This window comes from Phalacrocorax carbo, chromosome 11 (assembly GCF_963921805.1).
Source record: "Phalacrocorax carbo chromosome 11, bPhaCar2.1, whole genome shotgun sequence".
Taxonomy (NCBI): Eukaryota; Metazoa; Chordata; class Aves; order Suliformes; family Phalacrocoracidae; genus Phalacrocorax; species Phalacrocorax carbo.
In genome coordinates, this window is record NC_087523.1 from 22,487,190 (window position 1) to 22,511,655 (window position 24,466).

Here is a 24,466-nt window from a genome sequence, read left to right on the forward strand (position 1 = left end):
ATATTTAGGCAAGTCTGTGATTGGCAAGAACCTGTCCCTCCCTTTGCATCCCCTTCAAAACTGAAATAAAGGTAGCAGCTCAGAGCACGAGCACATCAAAGATCTTGTCTACACAGGAGGATCGAGGTGCACTCTCACTGCTGACTGAGCAACTGCCATTCAAAAAGTCTCCAAAGGAGGGGAGAACTTGGCAAGAGAGAGCCTTTCAGGGGCTGAAACCGGAGCATTTGCACAGCATTGTGTCTGTGTGCTGGACCACAGCATCAAATTAGCACCTGCTCTTATCTGTGTGCTCTCAGGCTTTCTCCTGTCTCTAGGGCATGACACACAGTTGTTGATAACAGATGCTATCATGGGCTCTGACAACAAGGTGGGGAATAAATTACACTGCTTGCCCTGCCTGTTGTCAGGTGTGGATGTGTGTGTAGTAACCTGGCTTTGGATGCCTGGTAGTTGTAAATCTCGATTTTCCTTTGCCCTGTGTGTTCCAGGCCACGAAGTGTGTATACAACACAAAGGTTTCAGCTGTAGGACAGCATGTGGAGAGGCTGTATACATGGGGTTTTCCTTGCTTGTTGACAAGCTCACTGATTTCTCCACTTACTAAGTGACCTACGCTATGTGAGCAAGTCCAGCATGCCTCCCCGAGCTCTGTTGCAAGGCCTCGTGCGAATGGGCTCTCTTTCCTATGTTGGGATTTTCCACAGTTCCCACAGCTCTGGCTTGCCCCCCCCCACCCCCATCACGGGAACTGCCTTGACAAGAAGCCTTGTCAGAGGAGGAACGATGGTCTGGCTGTGCAAAGCTCAAGTGAGGGCCTGAAGGGGAAATTCAGGGTGGCTCTTCTCTTATTCAAGTCATTGATTTCACTGTGCCACGGCCCATGTGCCAGTTAGCCTCTAGTACTATTCTGCTTACAACGGAACTACATGATACTCTGGACTCCTACGGGATTCGACTAGCTGTGTGAATTCAATTCATGCAAATCGAAGTAAACTAGTCCCTTCCATTTCCCTGCACTGTCACTTCGCAGTCAGTAACAGTGATTTAAGGCCACCTTACTCGTGACTAGGCTTTTCTTTCACAGCTTTGTTTGCTTGGCCTTAGTTTTCCAGACTGTCCGATGCAATGAGATGAGCCCCTATACTACAAATCATCTAGGCTAATGTTGACTCTAACAGATGACAAATATTCCTACCCCCCATGTCAGAAAGACTCACAACTTCACCAGCATTGTCCCAGAAGGGGAAACCCACTTCTATACAGATGTGTTCTCCTTACAAAGCTGCTGCATCACTCTGACTGTTTTAAAGAGGTGAGACTGTTACACAACAAAACTAGAAGGCAGGTCTTATTTTCACCAACCCAGTGTTTCTGACTGCATGCGTGTCTGTTCTGAGAAGTGCTGGTTTTGGATGCAGGTACTAAGGGGACTACACAACCTGACAGTGCTGATATCACTTATAAAGACAGGCAAGCATCACAAACTTAGCGCAAAGTACCCGAAGTCCTGGGTAGGGGGGTTCAGGAATGCCTTCCTATTTTGTATCCCACCCAATATCTCCTTTTGAACGAGGTCAGAAGAGACTGTTATTCCCATCAGAGCATTGCTGTGTAGAAATGTGGAATTTTTCAGGAATTTTTCATTAACGTTGGCTCTGGCAGATAAAATATTGGCCATGCCAAAGACAACATGCTTGGGAATATGTTGCTTTTGAGCATAAAGATACCATACCCTTAGCGCTGCAGTTCACACAGCACATGGATTGCCCCAGCTGACAAAGAGAGGAATAGCCATGAAAACTGATAATGCCCAGGTATTTTGTTTTCCCTATATACTGTCATCTTAATTAGAATGCCAGGATAGCATATTCCCGTGAAAACTCATTTATGCTTTTCCCTTTTAAGTGAGAGAAACTGCTCAGTAAGAGGTTAAGCAATTGTAATTCTAGTTTAGCCTGAATGTAAAGATCAACTCTCCAACGCTTCAATAATTTGATCTTTTTTAGATGGCTTAACTACATGCAAAAAGAGACAGATTATGGGTCACGTAGATCCAAAGCAGTGGCTGAAGGGGTGCTGAGTGTTCAGGAGCCTTTCCAGGATGGCCTCACAAATGTGCTTTGCTGCAGGGTAAGTGAGAGGTTCATGATGACCATCGTCAATGAGCCCATCAGGTCCCTGGTCTTTTGGCACTGAGGGGTGTCTGTGACAGTCCTTCTGTGAGGCAGACTTCTCCCTCACCAGCTAGGCACAGCCAGCGCGCCTTGATACCTCCCTCACCCTCCAGAAACCACCACACAGAGCTTCAGTGAGACACGTTGGTCCCTGGGGCATCGTTCTCCACTCTAGGCTTCTGTGTCCGCTGCCTCCTGCTCACTTCATTCCCAGAGACTTGCAGCCCCCTTCTCCTTTGGCAGCCCCTTTGCAACCACACTCGCAGTCAGGCTGTGGGCTTCTTTCTCCTAACGCTAATCCTAACCCTAACCCTGACCCTAATCCTACCCCTACACAGTGCCCAGGTCCAACACTGACCCCACCTGGGCTCCTTTTGCCCTGTTAGCTTCTGTCAACTGCCCCAGCAGAGGTGTCTTTGTACCTGCTGGAGACAAAAATATGTACTTAAAGTACATACTGAACGGTCTGCCTGGTCAGCTGCTGGGAAAAACAAAATGCTGTCCAAAAAGGAACAATGTCTCTTTTGTCCTTCTTCCCACCCTTCCTCTAGACAAAGTCTTAGTAAATACTAAAATAATCATTAGAGGTTTGGCCTCCAGGTATGAGAAGAGAAGATGCGCGAGGTGGGTTGTCTTGTTTGTGTGGGTGTGTCCCATTCATCTCTTGTTTTCTGCATGGCTGTGCCCACCCTCTAAGGGCCTTTGGGTGAAGATCCAGTATACTGTGCCGAAAAATGAGGAAATCCTTGGGGAAACTGATACTTAAACCTCAGCTGTAGGTCTGGGTAGGTGCAGATGTCATAGCAAAATATCCATGGCTGAGAAAGGCCAATGCCAAAATGGCAATAATAATAATAATAATAATTACAACAACAACAACAGTCTGCATTTCTAAGGTTAGTTGCGAGATGGCTTACAAAGGGATTTAACCTTGCAACATGTCTGTGTGGTTGGTAAGTAATTGCTATTTTATACTGCTGGAAACTGAAGACAGATAAGATAAGTACTTAAGGTCGTACGGGAAGCCTGCAGCACGGCAGGAATTGGAGCTCAAGTAAATTGGCTGCCAGTTGTGTGCTGAGCTGCAGGATCATCCAAGGAAAGGCTCTTTTCAGTTTCCAAAGGAGCTGGCACTACTGAATATCTGGTGCGGACAGCAGTGCCCTGTCCTCTGAGGGTGGCCGGCGGGGCAAGCACATGGGGCAGGGAGTGCCACAGTGTATCTGAACCCTTGCTGCGTGCTGCTCAACTGCAGCTCTTTCCTCCTCCCTAAAAGTGTGCAAGTTCTAGAACAAGTGAGCTCCTAGCGAAGAGGATTTCTCCTTTTGCTTCGCAACTTTGATAAATCCAATATTCCCTTGCCCAGTCTGATACCTGTAATCACCTTATTTCTGCTGAGGTGAAAGCAGTAGGAAAACGAATGGGCTGTAAGGGTGTGAGGGCTACCTTCCGAGGAGGAGGAGGAGGGGAGTCTCCTCCTGAACGTCAGCACAAATACTCAGTCACACTCCAGGCTCATTAACCAGCTCTCCAAGAGGTACCTCCAAAATAGATGTGCACAGGGGAGACAAGAACAAACTCTCAATCTGGAATCCTTTAACTGTAACAGACACTCAGCAGGGGAATCCATTAGACAGGAGCTGAAAATTAGCTTTGCAAATTTATCCGTGCCAGAAGACACAGTCAGAATGAAAACCAAGAGGCTTTTTGGAAGAGCTGCAACTGGAGTGACACCGCGTCCATTTACACCCATGCATGCACACGTGTGTGTGCTTCGTTATTCCTCCGAGGAAACTGGCAACCTGCCGCGTATGTGTGGGCCAAGAGGCTGAGGGAGGTACTGTGTTAAAAGAAATCTGAGAAAAACTGTAGCCTCGCAAGCCCTGTGCATCACTGCCATGCACCTGGTGGTACCCAGGCCCTGTAAGCAGGCTCTGCCAGCCAGCATTAGCAGGGAGTGGTGTGTTAGACACACCTTTTGGATGGGACAGGCAACATTTCAGAAGCAGGCGTCACACCCTTCACACGGTGCAAAGATATTTACAGAAGGCAGGGTAACAATGACTGATCTAGTCTCTAATCTTTTTCATCTGCTTGGCTCCGTTCCCATGCAAAGTAAGCCGGAGCACGACATGTCAGTGCAAAAAAGCAACAGCCAAACCCAAGTTCTATAGGAGTCTGTCTAGAGGACAGGAAGGAGATTTGTTTCTGACGGTTCAGGCCAAGCCTACCATGGTATCCCAGTCCTAATCCTTACAACCTTAAATGCCCCAATATCTTATTAGCTTCAAATGGCTTTTTCCCTGGTGATGGAAGTGAAAGATGAAGTAAATCTACTGCAGTTCCTGAGCAGCTTCTTGTCTTCAAAACATTTATCGCCCCATCCCACCAGGGAGGAAAGGAAGTGCTAATCTCCCTGATTTACAGACGAGCAGAGGCACAAAAGCAAACATACCTGTGCTGCACAGAGGAATGCAGTGCCGAAGTGCCCAGAGCGCTAGAGCTCTGAGCGGGTACCTCCGAACCGAAGGGTGCCGTTCAGGCAGCAGCTGAGCTGGGGTCCTGAGCGAAGTGTCCGCGCTAATCAGTGCAGTGAACACAGCTGTAATTGCATCACCCGTTTCCCATCCAGAGATTCTGGGTGTTCCTGTATCACACCCTGCTGCTGCTGCCCCTGTTCTGGAATTAGTGCTGCCAAAGCCATTGCAGATGTTCCCCAAGCGAGCTCCCCTAAGGTGTTTGTCAAAGGACAGGGGACCAACGTTGAGTTACTTAAACATCCTGGCTTATGTCCAACCCACCTGACATCCTTGTTGGTTTGGAGCACGGCGTCTGGTCAGCAGCTGTCCCAGCATCCCCCCCCAGGTCAGCCAAAACGCCGCGGACCCAGCCTGGTCTCCTCTGCTCCCGGCCCTCCCACTCGCTCCAAAAGTGCCCCTCAGTGCACCACCACGTCTGCCCGAAGCGTTTCCACTTCAGGCCTCTGCTGCGGAGGGGCTGCTTGACGTGCAGTATGTCTAACAAGACAGCAGTTCAAGGCAGAGGAAGACATCAAACCAAATTATGCCTGAATCCATGTTCCTAAGAATGTAAAGGAAAGGCATCCAAAATGAACTATACAACCACAGAAAGTTAATGTATGCTCGTTTGTATATCAGACCATTGTCCAGGGGAACTCTCGGTTTCCTCTCGGGATCTATAATGAATAGGCCTATAAGAGAATGTTATGGTGGCAGAGATTTCTCTTTTCCTACTATTTAACTTCGAACAATATAGAATCAAAACAAAAAGGCAGCCTTTCAAAGGCTAGCAGTACAATACACACTAAAGGACATCACTTCGACCGTTAAAAGAAAGCGCACGAGAGAGACCTTTGCCCTACGTATGCTCAGAATTCCTCTCAATTCCTTTATCGTATACACTGCGAGAAGGTCATCGTATGAGATACCGTCCTTACATCCCACCACGCCCACTGTCACTACTTTGCTTTCACTACTAGCAGATGTCAAGACGAGACCCAAGATAACTAGAGAGATTTTAAAACAGGAAGGATGACTAAAGGAATTGGGCTGTTCTGGGCTCTCCTAATGATGCTCTTTAACCCCTTTTACTCTTCTTTTTAAGTCTGGATAGCCTAGCTCTGGCTTTAAGGAGACTGCGTACGGTGACACCAGACAAGATCAGATATATTGGTCAGTCTGGGAATTAAAGAATCAGCAGCCCAAAACAATGGCCCTGCAAAGCGTTAGCTGCCTGATTCACCAAGGTGAAGCGTTTGTCCTGAACCATAATGGTGATGGCTTTAATGATGTTGATATTAACTATCATTGCTTCTCCAAGGATGCAAAAGAAATGCCTAGAAGGAGTTTAGCCACTATATCAGAAATGCCCAGAACCTGTAGTAGCAATCCCAGAGTCATAAAATAAAGCCTTCAGTATTTCCCTCAAACAGATTGTCAAGCACCGGACTCTGGATTAAAGATTACACTTAGCCTTTTGTTCAGGAAAAGGACTGGTTCATCCATACGGTGATTTCCACCTTATCAGTTACAAAGTGTGGTCACACTAGGTGTGACCCAGGAAAGAAGAAGAAGCCGCCTGCGGAGAAGGGGTAGTGACAGCACCGTTGCTATTTGAATGCACATCCCCCTATTCCCTGTCTGCACAAGGAGAAAATCTTTGGTGGCTTTATTTAGGCAGCAAACCAGCCTCCGAAGGACATCCTGCAGTACTGCACAGGCAATGTGAGCTACCCAAGGCGCTTGCAGACCCGGGACCAACTAGTTCTGTTTCGAATGGGTCTGATTTTTGCTTGTAAGAGATTCATGCTGTCAGCTCTGTGTCTCACATTTCTGGCCAAACTGATTCTACCCAGCCATTTATCTTACAAAGACTATTCCTGTTTTCCCAAGCAGTAGCTGCCTGTTTCTGAAAGACACCTTTATCTCCTTAAGCTTAACTGTCCTGAAAACAAGTTTTTTATATTAAAAATTTCAGTTAAATCAGGAAGATGTGGAGACCAAAATTTTTAGGTCACATGGTCAGACTGGGGGATGTCCCAGGCATAGGTAGGCAGAAAGGCGGAACGTCAAAGCTGCGGTGCTCAATGCCAGACACAAATGCCCGCAGCATTTAAAAGCCTACATTAATGTTTTAAAGTACAGTGATAGTGTGGTATCGCACAGTGGAAGAACAAATGACCTTGAATGGCAGCTATGCAAACTCCACGCCATGGAAATCAAAGCTAGCTCAGTTTTAGCTTTTCCACTAATCCCACTTTGAGCACAGAATTTTCAGCTTTTCTCAAAAGTGCAGGACAGGTTTGGCAAATGAAAACTGAGATTTATACCCAGACAAAACTGTCTCCTTTCCTCTTCTTTTGTCCTTCTGCCAGAAACTCTCCAGAAAGCTGAAGATACTGTCTTGAAGAATGTTAAAACAAACTATGCTCATATTCTTGGGATGGGACAAGGAGAGCCTTTCTCTTGGGAGCATTAGCCTGCGCTTGTAGACTAGTGGGACGTTGTAGTGCCTCTTTGCGGCTGCCTGCCCTAGATGATATTGCATACCCGCTCTGACATGCTGGGCAGTACATTAGGGAAAAAAAAGATAGTAATTTAATGTTAATCACAATATAACAACCACAGCTATGCACAAAATTCATTAGACATCAACTTCAGTAACCAGAAGAAGGCACACTACTTCATGATTTATTAAATTAAATTAATAATGGCATTTCACCACGTAGGCTTGAACATTATGTTTCACATCCAAAGTAGGCAACAATAAAAAAGGCAAAGTACACAGCTAATTTATACCAAATATTTTTATCCTTGGTATAAAGATCATAGTCCAATTAATATATTGTGAAACCCCAAATCTCTTTTAGGGGTCTTTCTAGCTCCTCTTTCTAGTCTAACAATGCTCTTCTGATACAAGCCGTGGCATATAAATCACCAGCTCTACTTGTGCTTCTGGTTGAGAAGTCTGTAGATCAGACAGTAACCCCAAACAATCCCATGTCTCCATAATACTAAGAAGAAGAAATCAGCCTTGTGTACACCCTCCTTCAAACGTAATGACGTTTCCTGATGGGGACTGCAGCGTACAAGACTGTCTGGAGCCAGATGGGGGGAGCCTTCGACATACCCTGCTCAGCAGCCTGCTGCCTTCTTGAATTCACCTGGCCCCGACAGCTCCTTCATCCCAGGAGTCGTGCGGTACCCGGTCTTTGGTTTGACCTGCACTTCTCTTTCAGTAGGGCAGGGTGACGTTGCCCAAACTGACCCAGGGAGCGAAGCTACCCGCGGTTATTTGACTTGGTGGGAAAGCCATGAGAAAACAGTCCAAATGCGAGCACAGCCTAGAAACCCCGGAGCAATTCCAAACCTATAAATACATCACACCAAAGACTCGGTTCATCTCCTTTCTGGACAAAGTCAGAACCTGATGTATCAGCAGATTAAGTAATAAAACTGTTAACGGGATCATGAGCGGCTTCACGGTAACAACTGGGCCTTACTTTCCCAGAAACCCACGGTACCATTATATTTGGAAAAGTCATCACTGAGTGGGATGATGAGCTCTGAGAAACACACGGCTCTTTCAAAGCGAGCTGGGTCAACTCCATTGAGATCCCAGCCAGAGGAGGCTCTGCCCCAGGGAGTCCCTCCCCATTGCATGCTCCGCTCGGTTCATGCTGACATAGGATTCTGGGGATTAATTGTTCTCCCCGGTAATTCCTACTGGGCCAAACCCTCTTCTCTTGCCCTAGCTGTTACTCCATCCTTACTCAATAGAGAATTTGCCAAGACTGAAGGAAAGTTGTTTGAAGCATGAGAGTCTCCAGGAGGTTAAGCAGAACGGGATCTCTAAAGCTAAAATAAATGTGAAGTGGGAGCGCACGCTGGAGGACTCAGGCATGGAAGTAGGGGTGGTTGTGCGGCCTCACACAACTGGATGTTGCTGCAGACTCGGTGCAGGGGCCACACACTGGCTTTTCTCATCATAGGAGTGTAAGCAGGTTACTTAGCTTTTTCACAGTGAATATTCACATCCAAAACAAATCAGGATTTTCCAGCAAGATCAGTAAAATCTCTACCTTTATAAAGCATGCAGTGAGAGAGTAGCTTTCAGTTGCTTCTTTTCTCACTCAGATTCTACCACAAAATGTATAAACAACCATAATAAAATAAATATTCTTGGTCACACAAAGGCAGATTCAAAGACGAGCTATCGTCTTCAGCCAAGCAACAGCTTTAAACCTGCGCAACCGAGAGCAAAGCTTGTCCCAAGTGCATGAACATGAAATGAGAATAATCCAGACATCATCCATTTGTAGGGAAAAAAAAGTAGCAGGCCAAAAGGTTAGCCGATTCTCTCTGCTTCACACCACGTAATAGCTTAAATTGTGTTTAAAAGGTTCTCAGGGTGACATCATTGTCTAGATTCACTTGAATCATCCTTTAATTGTAGCAGTACAAAACCCTTTTAACTAGCCAAAGTTGCTGTTTAGCCCTGTCCTGCTGCATCATGCAGCGAGAGCCGAGAAAGCTTCCTTGCCTGATAGACACCCAGAAAGAGGTCTGGGAAAAGCGTTTCTCCCCACACCTGGGCATTGCATTATTATTATTTCTTCTGACTTTCCTCACATGTTAAGGAGCAAAGTAATTCTTGTGCTTTTAGGTAGTGGATGCTCATGAAGTCTTTTCCCTTATCTTTGCAAATTAGCAGTGATAGTATTAATTCAGGAGTGAATGAACGGAGTGGGTACCCTTCCCTACGCGGAGGTGGGGGATGTATCAAGGGACCTACTGCTGGACAACACGGCACCTGTGAGATGTATTTTTCTGCAAGTAAAGACAGAGACCTTGAGGTTTGCAACTGATAATCCACAGTGCTTTACTTCCCTCCTTTCAAACACAGTTGCATACGTCTTCCTGTTAAGGGTTCTGGGCAATCTCTTCCAACAGCCATTTCCTGTATGAAGGCGTATTGTAATTAGGATTGCCCACAAGAAGGATTTCCAAATGCTACTGTGTGGGCATGTGTTACGGCCCCTCGGGGAGCTGGCTCCAGGCAGCTGGAAGAACAAGTGAAGAAGCAGAGGGGAAAAACATGTTTTATAACTCCTGGAGGACACGCTGTAGTTGGCATCTGTACATTAAAGGTCTGAAACACCGACCCGTGCGTAACCCAACCCAAAAGCTGGGGGAGTCCAGGCTCAGTATCAGCTTTCAGGGATGATCCTATGGCTACAAAGGGCCGAAGTGAGCCCTTCCCAGTAGCTGTGAGGGAATCGAGGATGAGAACTGGGATGCTGGGAGGCCCCACACTCACATCACCCGCTGCAGGCTTTGAGGGACACGGAGGAAATTGCTTTAACCCCTAAGTTATTGTATTCAGCACTGATTTCAGTTAATGAGATATGAGTTAATGGCAAACAGGATGAACACCTTACCGAATTGCTGCTCCTGTGTATTTGTGTGGAGTATCCCTAGGAGCAATCCCATTTTGCTCACCGCTATAGAGGAGTAGGCAGAGTAGCCCCATGGTGCTTGGTGCTTTTCCTGCAAACTGACCTTAGCGTATCTGTAAGGAAGAATTTAAGGTGTGCAACTTCTGAGCTGTGGGCTCTAAGGAAGCAAACATTTTGGCTGAGGTGTTTTAGATTCACAGAGATTTTGTAAAAAATGGAACAGGTAATGACTAGGTCAAGCTTCCTTGACCCTCAAATCAAGAACAATCCCAGCAGGGCTGAAAACTCCCCTCTCTACTTCCTTGGCAATCATGTTCCCACAGTTCAGAAAAACACAGGAAGATCTAAGGAAACCTATGTGGAAATCCAGAAGACAAAGGCAAGTGACCTGAAAATAGAAGGTTGGTCCCTATATTTCCTTTACATTCTGGGCCTGAGTTTAGTTTTTGGCTGAATTTTGAAATCTTGGGGACCATATGCTTTTGCCATTCCCTGCAGGGCATAAAGGAAAACTGCCTTCTTCAGCCTTCATCATTTGAAAGGTTAGATGAGGTTCTTTCCTTCTTGCTCAGTGATGTCAAGGACTGCTCAGTGCTAAAAGCTTTACTGCTTAGAGCCGCAACAAAACCCGCACCACGCGCTAGCTGTGACTCCTCCTGCATTTCTAGATGTTGGGGCGGGGGGGGGTGGGAAGGCTTGCGAAAGTTGCTTCTTGTAAAATTCACTACAGCAGGAAGAGTTAGTGCATCTCCTTGCAGAAAGCAAGAGATTCAGCTGCAGGTCTCAGCCAGTCCCACTTTGGCTTCTCAAAATCTCAGCACCAGGCACAGTTTTAAAGGCAAAATTCATTTTGGTACAGGGAAGAGAGACTGTGCAGAGTCCTGTTACAGAAAGGCTGAGAAATTCCTCTTGGCTTTTTCTAATGTAAAAATTCAAGGAATCCTGAGCCCTGAGGGGAGTTTAGGAGACATCCAGGAAAGAGGGGGGAGAAAAAGAGAGGGATGAAGGATGTAGTGAGGGCAAAAAGTATGTGCTGTAAAGACAGACTAATCCAAGGAGTTGGAGATGGAGGTATCGGACCGCCTCAAAAGCGGTCCACAGACTTACTCGCTCTCCATCAGGGCGCGTAGCTGTGTTACACTGTGAGTAACAGCCTAATACAAAAGTTAACAACATTTGCACAGGGCAGTAGCTCAGCTGCCCTTAGTATGTGAATTCACTGCTTACATTAACAAAGCCTTGGAAAGCACAGAGCTGAGAGAGTCACTCGGGTATATACAGTGTGATGCCAGCGATGGCTGCGTGTCCTGCAAGCCCTGCCTCAGCTACGGTGAAGAAGAGCACCATCACACCAGATTCAGCTCTGTGAGGTGGGGACTGGACTTGATCCAAGAGATTCTTTCCTGTTTTGTATTCTAGTTATTAGCAAATGCCAGAGATATGATCAGCTTGTAAAAGCAGTCACAAGATTTGCTTAGTTCAGTTCCAAATGTATGTTAACACCTGGTTTCAGGTGAGCCAGGGTTCCCCACGGGAGTGTGTTCGGCACTCAGGCGGTGAGGAATTTGCACAAAATGGGCAGCCATCAGGTCTGCTCATCACAGCCTCATGAGATCAGACTCCTGCCTTCTCTGAACCTTCCTCCTACCCCACTTGCTGAACTGGCTCATGGACAAGTCTCTAGGGTCACACCTCTCGTACAGAAAACCGTGCTTCACCTGATTTGTTCTGATCTTGCCTTGCTCCTGATGACTGCAAGCTCTCTGCTGCTAAAGTTCTGCTCCCTGGGGGAAGCTTCAAGCATGTGCTTATATTAAATGCCATTTCCAGATAATAATCATGGCTGGTTGATTTTGGAAGCTTCTACTATTTCTCTGTGGCCTTAAAAAGAAAAATTTAAGAAGTGCCTAACCTGGTGAGGAGGTCAGATCTCTGTTACGCGCATTTTATGCCAGCTTATTTAGGTAGCCGATTTTTTTGGTCGTTGTGACCGAGTGCAGTTAGATGCTCTGCTGGAAGGTGACGACTGGAGGAACGGGAATGTCTTGATCGGCACTCAGAAGCCCTCACGTCCTGTCAGTCATCTGAGCTGGTTTCTGAAGGAAAACACTAGGGACAGACCTATTTTGTTCCTAGCTGTTGTTTAGATATGCCAAACATCTTTTTTTAATTAGTTCCCATTCCAGTGACATCAGGCTGGTTTAGAGAAAAAAGGAAAGGTGGAGCAAGGCTGATCAGAGGAAATATCAAACTAAGCAGGTGAAGTGTGGTAGGGCTAAGCTTACATGTCCTTCTCATACTCACTTTGAAAGTCAGACGCTGCCTCCTGGAAATTTCCTGTGTAGTTTTAAAAAATGCAGGTTGCTGTTGCTGCCCCCGAAACTGTTTTGCAAAGTAAACTGAAAGCAGGTTCTTTGTTCAACCTGTCCTTTGCTGATGATCAAATGACCCTTGCTGCATATCCTTTGCAAATGTCTTTGGAAGCAAAAGCCGAGTTCCATCTCTGAATGTAGATGGCATAGGGCAGATTTTCACCCTCCTTCAAACTGTGCTGGCGATTCGGAAGACAAGCTACCGCTGACTGTACCTAGAAAATCTCCCGTGGTGGTCGGAAACCTTTTCCCCTTGTACATAAACCTACTAGCAACGTAAATGTTCTGTATTCAGCCCAACTTGATGTATTACTTCAAACTGAAGCAGATCGAGCTATTACTTTGCACAAATACTTCATCATAAAATGAACAATTCAGAGAATGTGTGAAAGGACAGAGATCAGTCAAATGTACCTCAATCTTACTTAGATTCAAGGGTATCAGCAGACCAATGGGGAAATGGGTGCAGATAAACATTTTTTTCAAAATTCTTAAAGAAAATATGATAAGTTCTTATAAAGGAAGCCTTCAACAAACAATCTGGTTTGTATCCTCAGTATTATTTTGGGTAAAATGCTGTTTTTTAGAAGTTCAGGGAGTATTCAGAAATACTTTGCATTTTTTGCCTTGCCTTAAATAGATGAATTCGTGTAAAGAGATTTCCAGTTGGTTTTGAGTGTGGCAGCTTCAGGCAGGAGGCTCATATATCACAATCTTTAAAAAAGTTTCCTCAGCTTTTTATAACGTTTTCTCACAGTAAAGCAAATGTTTAGGCATAACACCAATTAAAAGACACATTTTTGGTTTACTGGAACCGATCAACAGCCCATATTGTCGGCTATCCAGTCCCCCGCTTCCCAGCACTGACTGCCTCGGAGAAAGGCAAGAGCATACCCTTAATGCCTCTGACTCTGCAGCAGCGCGCCGCTGAGCCCGCAGCCTTCCCGGCTGTAGGCAGTGAGCATCCTAGTCGGCAAACCAGGAGGAGTCTGAGCTCCCCAAGCTTCTGCCTTAGCTACTGATACGTGGCATATTTGACATGTATTTGTTAGCAAGCTAAATCGCCCCTCCCAGTATGTTCTGTTTGTAGAAAAGGTTGCAAAATGAAACAAAAATAATTTCAATTTTGAACATGCTTCGATCTCAAAGGGCCTAATTTTTACCCTTGAATCTTGTTAGTTTTCAAGTATTAAATCACTGAAATTACCGAGTTTATTCCATTACCGGAAAAGCTATCTGGGTTGCTCATATATTAAAAACTTTTTGATGGTAATGTCAGGGGGTAAAAGATACCAAATTTTTCACGCCAGATGTGCAGTGTTGGTAGTGTAAAAAACTCTTTGCAGGTTGTGTTTTAAAGGGCCCTTTTTTAGCCAACCAACCCCATACCTAAAACATGTGCCAGCTGTTGGCATCTGCACAGTAATGGTGTTCAAAAACCGTGAAGCCATGGCACTTGGGGACATGGTTTCGGAGGCCTGGGGGTGTTGGGTTGGCGGTTGGACTTGATGATCCCAGAGGTCTTTTCCAACCTTAATGATTCTGTGATTCTATGATAATTAGTACATCAAAAGTTTTGAGCAGAAAGACCCTAACTCGTACTCCAGGGAGTTGAACATAAGCTGTGTGGTTAGGAAAACGAAAGCAGAAATGTAATGATACTTGTAGAACTGTCTTAGAAAATTTAAAGGTGCGTAAAATATTTTGAAGCTGTGCTTTATAGTAAGGCAGGAAATTATTGGGATGATGTTTGCCCGGTCTCTTGACCCTGCTAAACACCAACAGCGCCAAGTAAGTTAGGAGTTCTCTACTGGAGACCATCCTTTCATTTGGATTAATTTAATGGCTATGGTTAACTTCTGTCCTCCGGCATCCACGGCACACCTAGGCAGCGTTGGCGAGCTGCAGAGCAGCGGGTGGACGATGGCACAGCGGTCGCAATCAGCTACTAATACAGAAGGAGGGGGCACTCAGACTCCTCTGCTAAGGTTTGGTACCGTCCGAGAGAGCTTCCTTTCGCTTGGGCACCGGGGAAGTCCTGACCAGGGAGGGAGCCCTCGGCTGGGCAGCTGCGCTACCCTCACTCAGCACCTCAGGTACTGAATGTCTTTCACAGTTGGAAAGTCTGCTGTCTGCATTGCAGATGAAATTGTTTGGATTTGAATCAGAGTCAGCCTCTTCAGCGCAACTCTGCTGAATTTTGACCACAAAGATCCCAGAGAAGGTTTAACCTGCAGCCTGCAGAATAGATCTGTGCCTCTTGTGCCTTGGGAGGTCAAACCAAGTTTCACCGAATTCATTGCTGGAGATGTACTTTGAGGGAAAGGTGACTGAGGAGTTAATACGTCCGTAACATTGGTGCTATCCAGAATCCTCCGACTTCCTGGCCCTGTTTCAGTTTGGCTTCCAGCCTAATTAGGGCACACACAGCCTATGCTAACATATTATCTTTTCCTAATGATGCACAAAGGTCTGACATCCATAATGCTGCTTCCAAATCCATCATCAGCCTTTGCCTACAAGGGGCGGTTAGCGATGTGCCCGCCTTCCTTTCTTTGCCACAGGATGTGGCCATCGCCTTCTCTCTGCCTGGCACTGATGGGAAAGTGAATCTGGGCCAAATTCCAAAGTTATTAGGAAAGTAACCTGGTAAGTAAGGATGCAGGTCAGCCCCGAGATGTGGGCAGCATCTCTAGCCAGGCTTTTCACCTACCTCCTCAGTAACAACTGCACTATGCTCCACTTCATCCTGGAGCCTCAGGAACACTTGTGGCAAGACACGCTTTCTCCCTTCTGCCAAATACTTATTATCTCTCTCTGATCCATGCAAACCTGTAGTGATTTATGCCTTTGTGAAAATCACACTGGATTTCTGGTGATATGCCTTCTACGGGGCAACTTTTCCAGACTGTTCAGGCTTTAAAACTAACGCAGCGTGCAGCTGGCTGCTTGTGCACGTGTCAGCCAGATGGAGCACATTAGGGGAATTCTCCAAGGGCTGCACGAGCTTCCTACGCCGCGCCAGGTGCAACTCAAGGTGTGGGTACCGGTGTCCGCCGTGGTGCGGGACCGCCTTCCCTGGGGTTCACTTGGGCACCGCTACCGCGCGTCGCTAGGGTTTCCGTGGTGGAGGGGCTCCTTTTTACCGGTAGGGTTTGCTGCTTAAATTTTTGGGGAAAAGCTGGGCAAGCCCTTTGGAGCACAATCTCAGGCTTAGCTATTTATTCTGCAGGTAACTGTGGGGAAGGTACCATAGGGGATATGTGATATTCACTAGGGCTAGTGCTTGCCAATCAGTTCCTTTCTGCAGAAGGAATACATTAAATCCCTGAATGAATCCAAGAAAATTAAGGACAGTGATGCTTCAGTGTTTCCAGAAGCTATCCTCTTGATATTAAACTACGAAAAGATTATGATATGCTAAAGAAGCAACAGTCTTGTGCTGTGAGATACATAAATTATCAAAAAAACCCCCATCATCGTCACTGTCAGAAGGAATTCCCCAGTAAATAACAGACCGTCTCCCTTATACAATTTGCAGCGTCATGAATGAATAGCGTGGTAATCCAGCAAAATCCTTATGCTTAATGAGGTAATGAAAAGTCATACAGCAGATGGAAAAGCTCTTCTAAACCTCATTAACCTGCCTCTTGGCTTTTCTGATACTGGCAAAAATCAGGAGTAACTCCGGGGGGGGAGAGCGCGTTTGCAGCAGGCTAAAATGAGCGCTGGAGAAGGGGGGACCTAACCTAGCCTCTGTGCCGAGAAGGAGAACCACCACGTGAATAAGAATTGAAATATCAAAGGGAAGGTAGGCGTTTGCCTGCGATGTGTGTACCCGCGCAGCTCCGACGTTAGCGCTGATCCCTCCCGCAGGCAGCCCACGCACCCTCCCCGCGCTGCGTGGAGCCCTCCCGGACACGCCACGGCTCCTGCCTTTGAAGCCTTTTCTTCCTCAGGTCTGCTTCAAATGATCAAATGCGAGTTGAAACGCTCCCACATCAGGGAGAGAGAGGCACAAAGAGGCGAGGACCAGCAAGTTGCTATTTTTAACCAAGTGCCAAAACCTCGAGGGGATCAGGAGCAGGAAAAAAAACCAACAACCTCTTTTAAGTGCAACGCACTTCAAGGAGATTTTTTTTCTGCTGTAGATACGGCTGCCTCGATTTCCAAATCTCCTTTAATGAAGCCCTTGCCCCCTTTTGAGGTGTAAAACCTTATTTGCCGGCGCTGTCGGTGGGTTTGGAGCCAGAGAGGTGGCACCTGCCCACGGGCACCAGCAGCAGAGGCGGGTTGCACCCCACGGGCCGCTGGGGACGGCGGGGGTCCCCCTCTCCCCCGAGCATCCCCGCCACGCTCCATTGCCAACCCGCGCTGTAGGCGAGCGGGGGGGGATCGAGAAACCCACGTGTGAGCGTGTCTTACCGTGCATCAGGAGCAGCCCCTGAAGGGCATAGACGGCCAGGGCAGCGCTCGGCCTGGGGACCATGGCCGGTGCCGGTGCGGGTGGCTGCTATATCCCTTGTGAGGCACAGGAGCAGAGGTCGGCAAACGGGGACGAGTTTTCTCTCCAGCAAGAAGTTTCAGAAAGCCTGCGGGCTGGAGCGGGAAGGGAGGGGAAGAACAAGGCGTGCAGAAGTTCCCACTTGTTTATTCCAGTTAAATTGTTCTTTCCATTCACTGCTCCATCCTTGGGCTGCAGATTTTGTTTTCCTTGCTGTCTTCCCGAGGTGCAAGTTTTTAGGCTTTTTCTTTTCCTTCCCTTTTTCGCAATAACTTTATTCCTCGTTTCCCCCCGCTTTTCTACTCCACAGGGTGCCTGGAGGGGGTGTTACTCTGCCTGGGAAGAGAAGGCTCCCCAGCCCGCCTGGGTGGTGCACAGTAACTCAAGGGGTTAAAGAGCAGAGCAAAGCACCAGAAAAGTTTGGCAAAAAGTTTCCTCCAGTCCGTGAGTCGCTGCTCCCAGCAGTCCTTTGCCTGGAGTCTGGGATAAGGTGGCTGAACTGAAAAGCCTCCTCTTAGACGTATTTATCCAGGGAGGTGCAGGTGCTGCAGAGATCAGGAGGAAGAACACAAACCTCTCAACTTCAGCGAGTTTTGCAAGGCAGGACGAGAGGGAGCTTCCACGTCCCCCGCCTGGCTACCTGCCGGGGGGCACCCCACAGCGCCCGGGGCAGGCAGCCGGCAGGCAGCGGGGCTTGGGCATGGCCAGATCCCGCCTTAGGTGTTTCTCTCCCTTTCCCCCCCAGCCCTCTGAGTTTGGTTTGCTTTTGCTGGGAAGTTTGATGCGAGCCCGAGATTCTTTATAGGGACAGGAAAAAAAAAAAAAAAGAGGAAGGAGAGACGTCACCAGCCGAGGCGAGGGGACTTCACTCTCTCTCTCTCCCTCCCTGTCATTTCACAGAGCTCCTGGATTTCCTGTTGCTGCTGCTGCTGCTGCCTGAGATGGGGCAAAGAAATGAACCGAGTTGTCCCCCGCTGCCTCCCAGCATCGCCCGTCCCTGCAAAGCCGGAGCTGCGTGAGCATCAGGTGGCAACGTCTTCCCCCGGTCCTGTCCCCGCTTCCCCAAAGGCAGAAAGGTGGCCAGGGTGTCAGCATCCCCCTCCCGGCTCCGGGGCTCTCAGGGCTCCAGGGCGCGGGAGGGGAGGGGAGCGCCGAGGGACACCACCCAAGAAGCAGGCTCTCGTGCGGGAGCGGTGGCTTTGTCCCCCTTCCCCATGTTATTTACCAGTTTGGGGTTGTCCTTATGCCTCTCAGTGTATCCTGCTGGGATACCACCTCCGTCCTGCCTGCCCTGCCGCTTCCCTTCTTGCGGCAGCCACCGCCGTGCATCCCCTGCTCTTGGGGCACAGAGAAAGTTTCTTGTTTGAGTAGGATATTTTGGGCAACCCTAATGGTGTTATTATTTATGTGGCACAGCTGCCTCCCTGATCTCTCATGGGTTTCTCATAGCAGCTGCTTCTGTGTCACCTGAGCATTATCTCCAGGCACTTGGGTGTAGACAAATCCACCCACACGTCGAGACTTCCAGCCTGTCCGCGTGCCTTTGCTCTTGCCGTGCCACGCAGGATTTCAGCAGGGGCGAGCACTCCTGCGATGGTGGGGGACAGCGGGCTTTTGGCAGGGGACACGCTGATGCTCCCCCTTTCACCTGTGCCGCAGGGGAACTCAGTCTTTTCCTGGTTCAGGGCTGCTCCTTCAGCCACAGGTGCCTCCTGGGCCAGCGCAGCCTCAGCTGCAAGGGTCAGAAACTGCGCTTAGTTAGTCCCGGGTGTCCTGGGAGATGTCCCAGCGCAGGTAAGGGGCACTTCTGGCAATGCAGCTGGCACCCAGGTGATGGGGAGAGAGCTATTCTGTGCTATTTCAGTGCCCACACCAGTTGCACAGCTTTTAACGTACACAAACCACTACACTATACTGATAATGAGGGAGTGGTGGAAGCTCTACAGCTGCCCACACAGATTGTCATTCCCAATAATGCCACAAATGAGACACTGGGGTTAAACGACCTATTACAGCCTTAGAGTAAAGCACTGACAGTCCCCATGGCTGAATGACAGGGTTGGTTCGTATTTTTTTGGTTTCTCTTGCTCAGTTTGTCTTCAGAAGAAGAAGAGAAAGGTAGCAGGTGCATTAGACCTTATACTGTGTGCGTAGGGAGGGTGTTAGTGAAACCGAACGGTGGTCAGGGCATTACAAAGTTTTTCATGCCTCTTTTTAGGTTACTTCTAAATTCTTAATGCACGTACCAAGTGTGTAGGCTCCATTAAAATGCACTAGAGCGAAGTGAGACACGGGCGGTTCTGTGAGTTACAAATGCATGTGTTGGTCTACAAGGAAAATGGGCGCTTCAGAAGATCTGAATTGATACCCGGTGTAGAAAGGTCCCAAATTCAAACAGTAAATTGAACACCAAATAGCCTCAGATACTTCCAGTTTTAAGAACAAGAAGCATCGTTTCTCATGGCTGGTGTTAAATCAGGAATGCTTTTCTCAACATCACATGGTGTCACCAGTTAATGCTAATTTTCATATAAATGCCCAGATCATTCTTAAGATGACAAATGCATTTTCTATGCCTACATTTAATTTTTAGAACATACAACTTCCCCCAGAGCTGTGTTGCACTAACAGACTTCTAAATAGTTATGGATAATATTAAAGACTGATCTTATAGGAGGCTTAACTGAAGAATTAAAATTCTAGCTTAATTGCAGAACTGTAGTTCGTGTTTGATTTACAAGGAGGTGTTTAAGAATTCACTGGAGGTTACTGGCCGGCTGCTAGCAGATCGTGCTGTATTTGTGTAATGCCCCAGATAATCTTTTATCTGTTGATAAACTTAGTTGATCTCTTAATTGAGATTAAAAGCCTACGGTGGGTAGTTTCACATGGAATTTGGTGTGAGAACCTGGCCAAATGGTTCTGGGAACTCTCTTTGATTCTTTATTTTGTTCCTCAGAACATGCAAAATCAAAAATACAGTTGTAAGAATGGCACATTTCGTTCCGGATCATCTTCATATGCCTGTAGCAAACTGTTAGAGTTTTTCCAAAGCAATGCAGACTTCCCTAACAGAACAGCATGTTCTGTTCGTACAGGTGGGAAAAGCGATTTGCTAACTGGACTAGAACCTCTTCATAATAGTTCAACTTCTTTTGCCGTGACAATTATTCCATCTGAGGAAACCGAAGCTCCTTACTGATATTAACAAATACGTTAGCCTCACAATACTCGTGGGAATTGAAGTAGGGCTAGAAAAGGTCATTTGACTTCCTAATGAAATGCTTTTAGCTTTGCAGAGGCACCTGGCAGTTGTATCAGTATGACCACAGCTAAATAAAACAATAATAGCAAGGAAAGGAAGTGAAGATTACTGTGTCTGGTGGAAATACTAGACAACTGGGATGGAAAGCAATAACCTGTAAGGATTTGGCCAGAATATCAGGGCTAGGGCCTCACGCACCATGAAGCGCTAGGCCAAAGCAGCGCAGTTTTGCAGGACCAACGCAGTGTAGTCCATGAGACCTGCACTAACCGGGGACTGACCACGCAACTTGCCTGGCCATCCCTTGGAGTACCTTCCATCCTTTATGGCATTGGCCTGACATAGACGATTATATGAATTATTCCCTTTTATCAGCTTGGCAGGGGACGGTACCAGAGCCGGGAGCTCCTTCGCTTTGTCTTAGCTCCTCTGTTGGTGCTCGTCGTAAGTAAGCATGTATCTAGGAAGCGCAGCAGAGGGAAGGGCTGTTGATCAGAGCAGGGCCTGGAATTGCATCCTCCACTGTATGCTGTGTTCATCCTTAGCCAAAGGTAAATGTAACTGACCTCGATGTAGCTGTCCGAAAGTTAGGTGTCTAATCTGGACTAGTTATCTAGGCTGCCCTGCTTAGTGACTGCAGCGATAGGCTTCTCTGACTCATCCCATCTATTCAAACCTCTGTTTTATAAACCTTCTTTGGCAGGTGCCTGTTTGCCTCCCTCAACAATAGCAGAGGGAAGGGACAAGTTTAGCCTATAAACCTCAATTTTAGGTGGCTAATTCTGCCCTGTGTCTTCAGGTAGAGGCTCTTTGATGCAAAGACAGCCTTTCCTATGAGCCTGATGGAGACAGTCCTGACCAGAGGCATGTTCTGCAAAGTGGAGTTATCCTCCAAAGCAGCTCTTGCCCTTTCAGATGGAGGGAGGTGATACTCACGGCTGCGTGCTGTGCTGGTGAGTGCTGGCTTGGGCTTCCAGAGCTGAGCTTTGCCTGCAGAAAGAGAAGCAAACAGGACATGACAATGGATTGAAAGACATTTTTCTATGTTGGTGATCTTTGGTAGGAGAGGAGAAGGGCAGTGACTACCTTTAAGGACAGTGAGGTGGCAGGCCCCAGACTTTCACTGCAGCGTGCTCTATCAAGGAGTTCTTTATCATTTTCCTGAGAGGACCAAGAGCCTTTTAGGGTGGGCATCTTTCCGTGTCCTGTAAATCCAAGCCCCCAGAAGAGGTGGTGGAAACAGGCAGGATGTTGCAAAGGTGCCTTGCACTTTCTGTGTTCTGGGATAAAAGAGTGCATGTCCCATGGATTCAGTCACTATGTATTTGATGTAGAGGGTGCCTTGGAGGCATACGCTGACCTCCAAGACAGGCGAGGTGCTGGCTCCCTATGGGTCCCTAAGCCAGTAAACAGAAGTAAAGCCATCCCTTCCCAGGGTGCAGAGTCCATCCCCAGTCCCACATCCCCTCACGCAGATGGTAGCGCTGCCAGTGGTGGCTGCCTGAATGCTGAGGAGAGCTCCAAGGCCATCGCTGGGTGTGCCTCTCTCCACAATCTGGCCCGGCTGTCTTTTATGCACACACATCCTGGAGTCCCTTGGGGATCGAAAGACAAGTTAATATTGGCAGTCTGTGAGCAAACAGGGTGGGGAATTTTTTGATGAAAATATTTTTCATTGGAAAACAGCATGTTATCAAAACAGAAACCTTCTGTGGGAAGTCTCAGTTTGCAATAACTTCTGCTAGGGATGCAGTTTCTGGGGAAAGAAAGCACCATCCCAGCCTTGCCTGCAGCTTGGTGGTCTCTTGCATGGGCAAGGTCTGGTTTCAAGACACTAGCCTGACTTAGGTCAGAAAACTGTCCTCTCACGTCTTGCAGGAGTCCCGTGTCCAGCAGGTCCATTGGCTGTCCTTGGCCATTTCATTCAGCTTCTTGCTGACATGTTTGCTTACTTATTCCTTTGTTTTGAAAAAAACAGAAAAAAAAAAAAGGCCTCAAGAAAACCCCATTTGGCTCAAACACAGAAAGGGAACAAAATGTTTCTCTAGCTGGGAAAAACATTTCCTGCACAGCTTTGTTCAAATACACAGCAGTACACAGGCGATTAGAAGCCTAATAGCGAGAGACGTGGGGCCAGCAGAGCCATGGGCACGTTTCTGATGACTTGCTGCTCCTCGGTGGGATGGCAGCTTCAGACGGAAGGACAGAAAGCACACACAGTCATTAACAGAGTCTCTGTGCATCTTTCTTCTTTATACAAGAAGAGAAAACAAGACAAAGAAGGGTTTAATGAATCATCCGAAGCCACAAAGCAAAGCTGGAAGAGGCCTGTCAGTCACGTTTAACAGCAAAGCCAAAGTGTAAGTTAAGTAATATACTGCAAGCAATTTTATTTTTGTTTAAAAACTGTCAAGAATGAGGAGTTTTCCTTTGGTGTGACCTTCTATCCATCCCTGCCTGGCATCCTGGCAGGCTCTTCCCTGTCGAAAGGCAAAACCTTGCCCTCTCTTCAATCGCTGTCCAGTTGAGGCTTGTCACTGCTGCATCCGCTGCCGTCCAAGCCCCAGTCCCGCCTGCCCCGCTGCTCTTCCCTCCCACCACCTTTCTTGCGCTTGCACTGGTGCGAAAACGTGGGGGCCTGCCTGAAAAACTTCTTAAACACGTGTGTTCAGACACCAGAGGAAAGCAGAGCATTTCATTCTTTTGCTGGAAACACGGGAGATTAAAGGATGGCTTCTTACCTCCCATTTTATGGCGCTTTGAACTGTGGTCTGTTTCTTTAAACTTTGACATGGGGGAAATATGCGACGTTCCATCTCTTTGTGTTTCCTCTCTGAGGTTGTTTTTGAGCATCTCCTTGTAGCTGTTTGACTCAAATTCTTTATAACTGAGGCTGCCTGAGGAGATCCTTGCAGCTTATAAATATAATCTAGGCCTTGGGCCTGACCGGCTCTTAGGAAGAATTAACTGGTTTGGAGCAGTAGACAGACTTCTGAGCCAAGAGTACAAAACAAGAAAAATGTTAAGGAAAATAAATAACCACCAACAAAAGGAGACAGCCATGGGGTTTGATCACTATTTTGTTCTGCTAGAGTCTGTGGCAAAAAGACAAGGATATCCACCTAATGACGAAGAAGTTTGTGAGCCAGATTTCATCCATGCACAACACTTGAGGTAAGAAAAATACTCCCTCCCTTTGAGGTACCTTCATCCAGATCTTCTCCCTGCGGTGACCTTCCTCAGTCAGAGGCCAAATTTCATGTGAAAGGTTTTCCTTCGCCAGAATGTGAACTTCAAAGTGTGAGGAAAATGGGTTTCATCCAGCTGTAGGTCTCAGAGTGAGCGACCAGGAATGCTCGTTTTATTTCTTTTTCTTTGGATTCTAATTCCCTCTTACTCTTTCCCTCTCTTTGGGGATAAAGTGGGATTTTCTTACCACTGAGAATGAGAAACATGGTTCACGTCCATGGTACTCCGCAGACGTTCCCTTTACGCTGAAGGCTTCTGCTCGCGTCTCCAAGGCACGATCGCCAATTAGAACTGTCTGATTCAAATAACTGGAGTGGAAGGAGAGAAGCCTTAGAGGAAGAAAAAGTACAGATAGGCCGTGACAGTGGCAAGACAGAAAAACACTAGCGATTCTAGAGCACTCACGTTAATCAAGACACTAGCCACGTCGATCATGAAAGCGTTAGGGTTAATTTAATAGATAGCACAAGGCTGGAGTCCTGTACTGTGAACTTTTTAACTTGGTACCAGAGGGGCACTGTGCCCCAGCTTACTACTTAAGTCTTAACACATATTGGTGCTTAGTCCAAAGGTTTTTAAAAGCTATGTTGTAAATGCTACACCCCCCTCCAGCCTTCCCCTCCTCGTGCTGCCTGGGGCAAGCTGCGGTGGGAGTTTTTGACCAGCCTGTACTGGCCTATTTTCTCACCCTGTTTGCTGCCTGTTAGTGATTGCAGTAACCGTAGAGCAGCGTCTGGAGCAGCGTGAGATGTTCCCTTCAGCACTGACCGGGAAGGCCGGTGGGGAGAGGCCAGGACAGCCCCAGAAGTCCCACTCGCCAGGAAGGCCATCCAGCAAAGCTACACAGTCCAGCCGTCAGCTGGAGAGCATGTGGTAATCTTGCAGTGATGTGAGTGTCATTAATCTTGACACTATTTTTTC

At 47.3% G+C, this 24,466-nt stretch overlaps 1 protein-coding gene and 1 long non-coding RNA gene across 4 annotated transcripts in view; one reads left to right on the forward strand and one right to left on the reverse strand.

Annotated features, from left to right (window-relative positions):
* The window catches only part of LOC104051408 (vascular endothelial growth factor receptor kdr-like), a 142,281-nt gene extending 124,462 nt beyond the window's left edge, over positions 1-17,819 (reverse strand). For both annotated transcript variants that reach the window (XM_064463424.1, XM_064463423.1), the window contains exon 1: positions 16,953-17,819. In XM_064463424.1, the coding sequence (XP_064319494.1) occupies positions 16,953-17,016 (64 nt within the window). In that variant the 5' untranslated portion in view covers positions 17,017-17,819. The remainder of the gene's footprint in view (positions 1-16,952) is intronic.
* LOC135315390 (uncharacterized) overlaps positions 1-24,466 on the forward strand; it is a 313,306-nt gene that overhangs the window by 228,030 nt on the left and 60,810 nt on the right. For both annotated transcript variants that reach the window (XR_010374854.1, XR_010374853.1), the window contains 2 exons: positions 2,010-2,133; positions 17,932-18,057. This is a non-coding gene — a long non-coding RNA (uncharacterized LOC135315390). The remainder of the gene's footprint in view (positions 1-2,009; positions 2,134-17,931; positions 18,058-24,466) is intronic.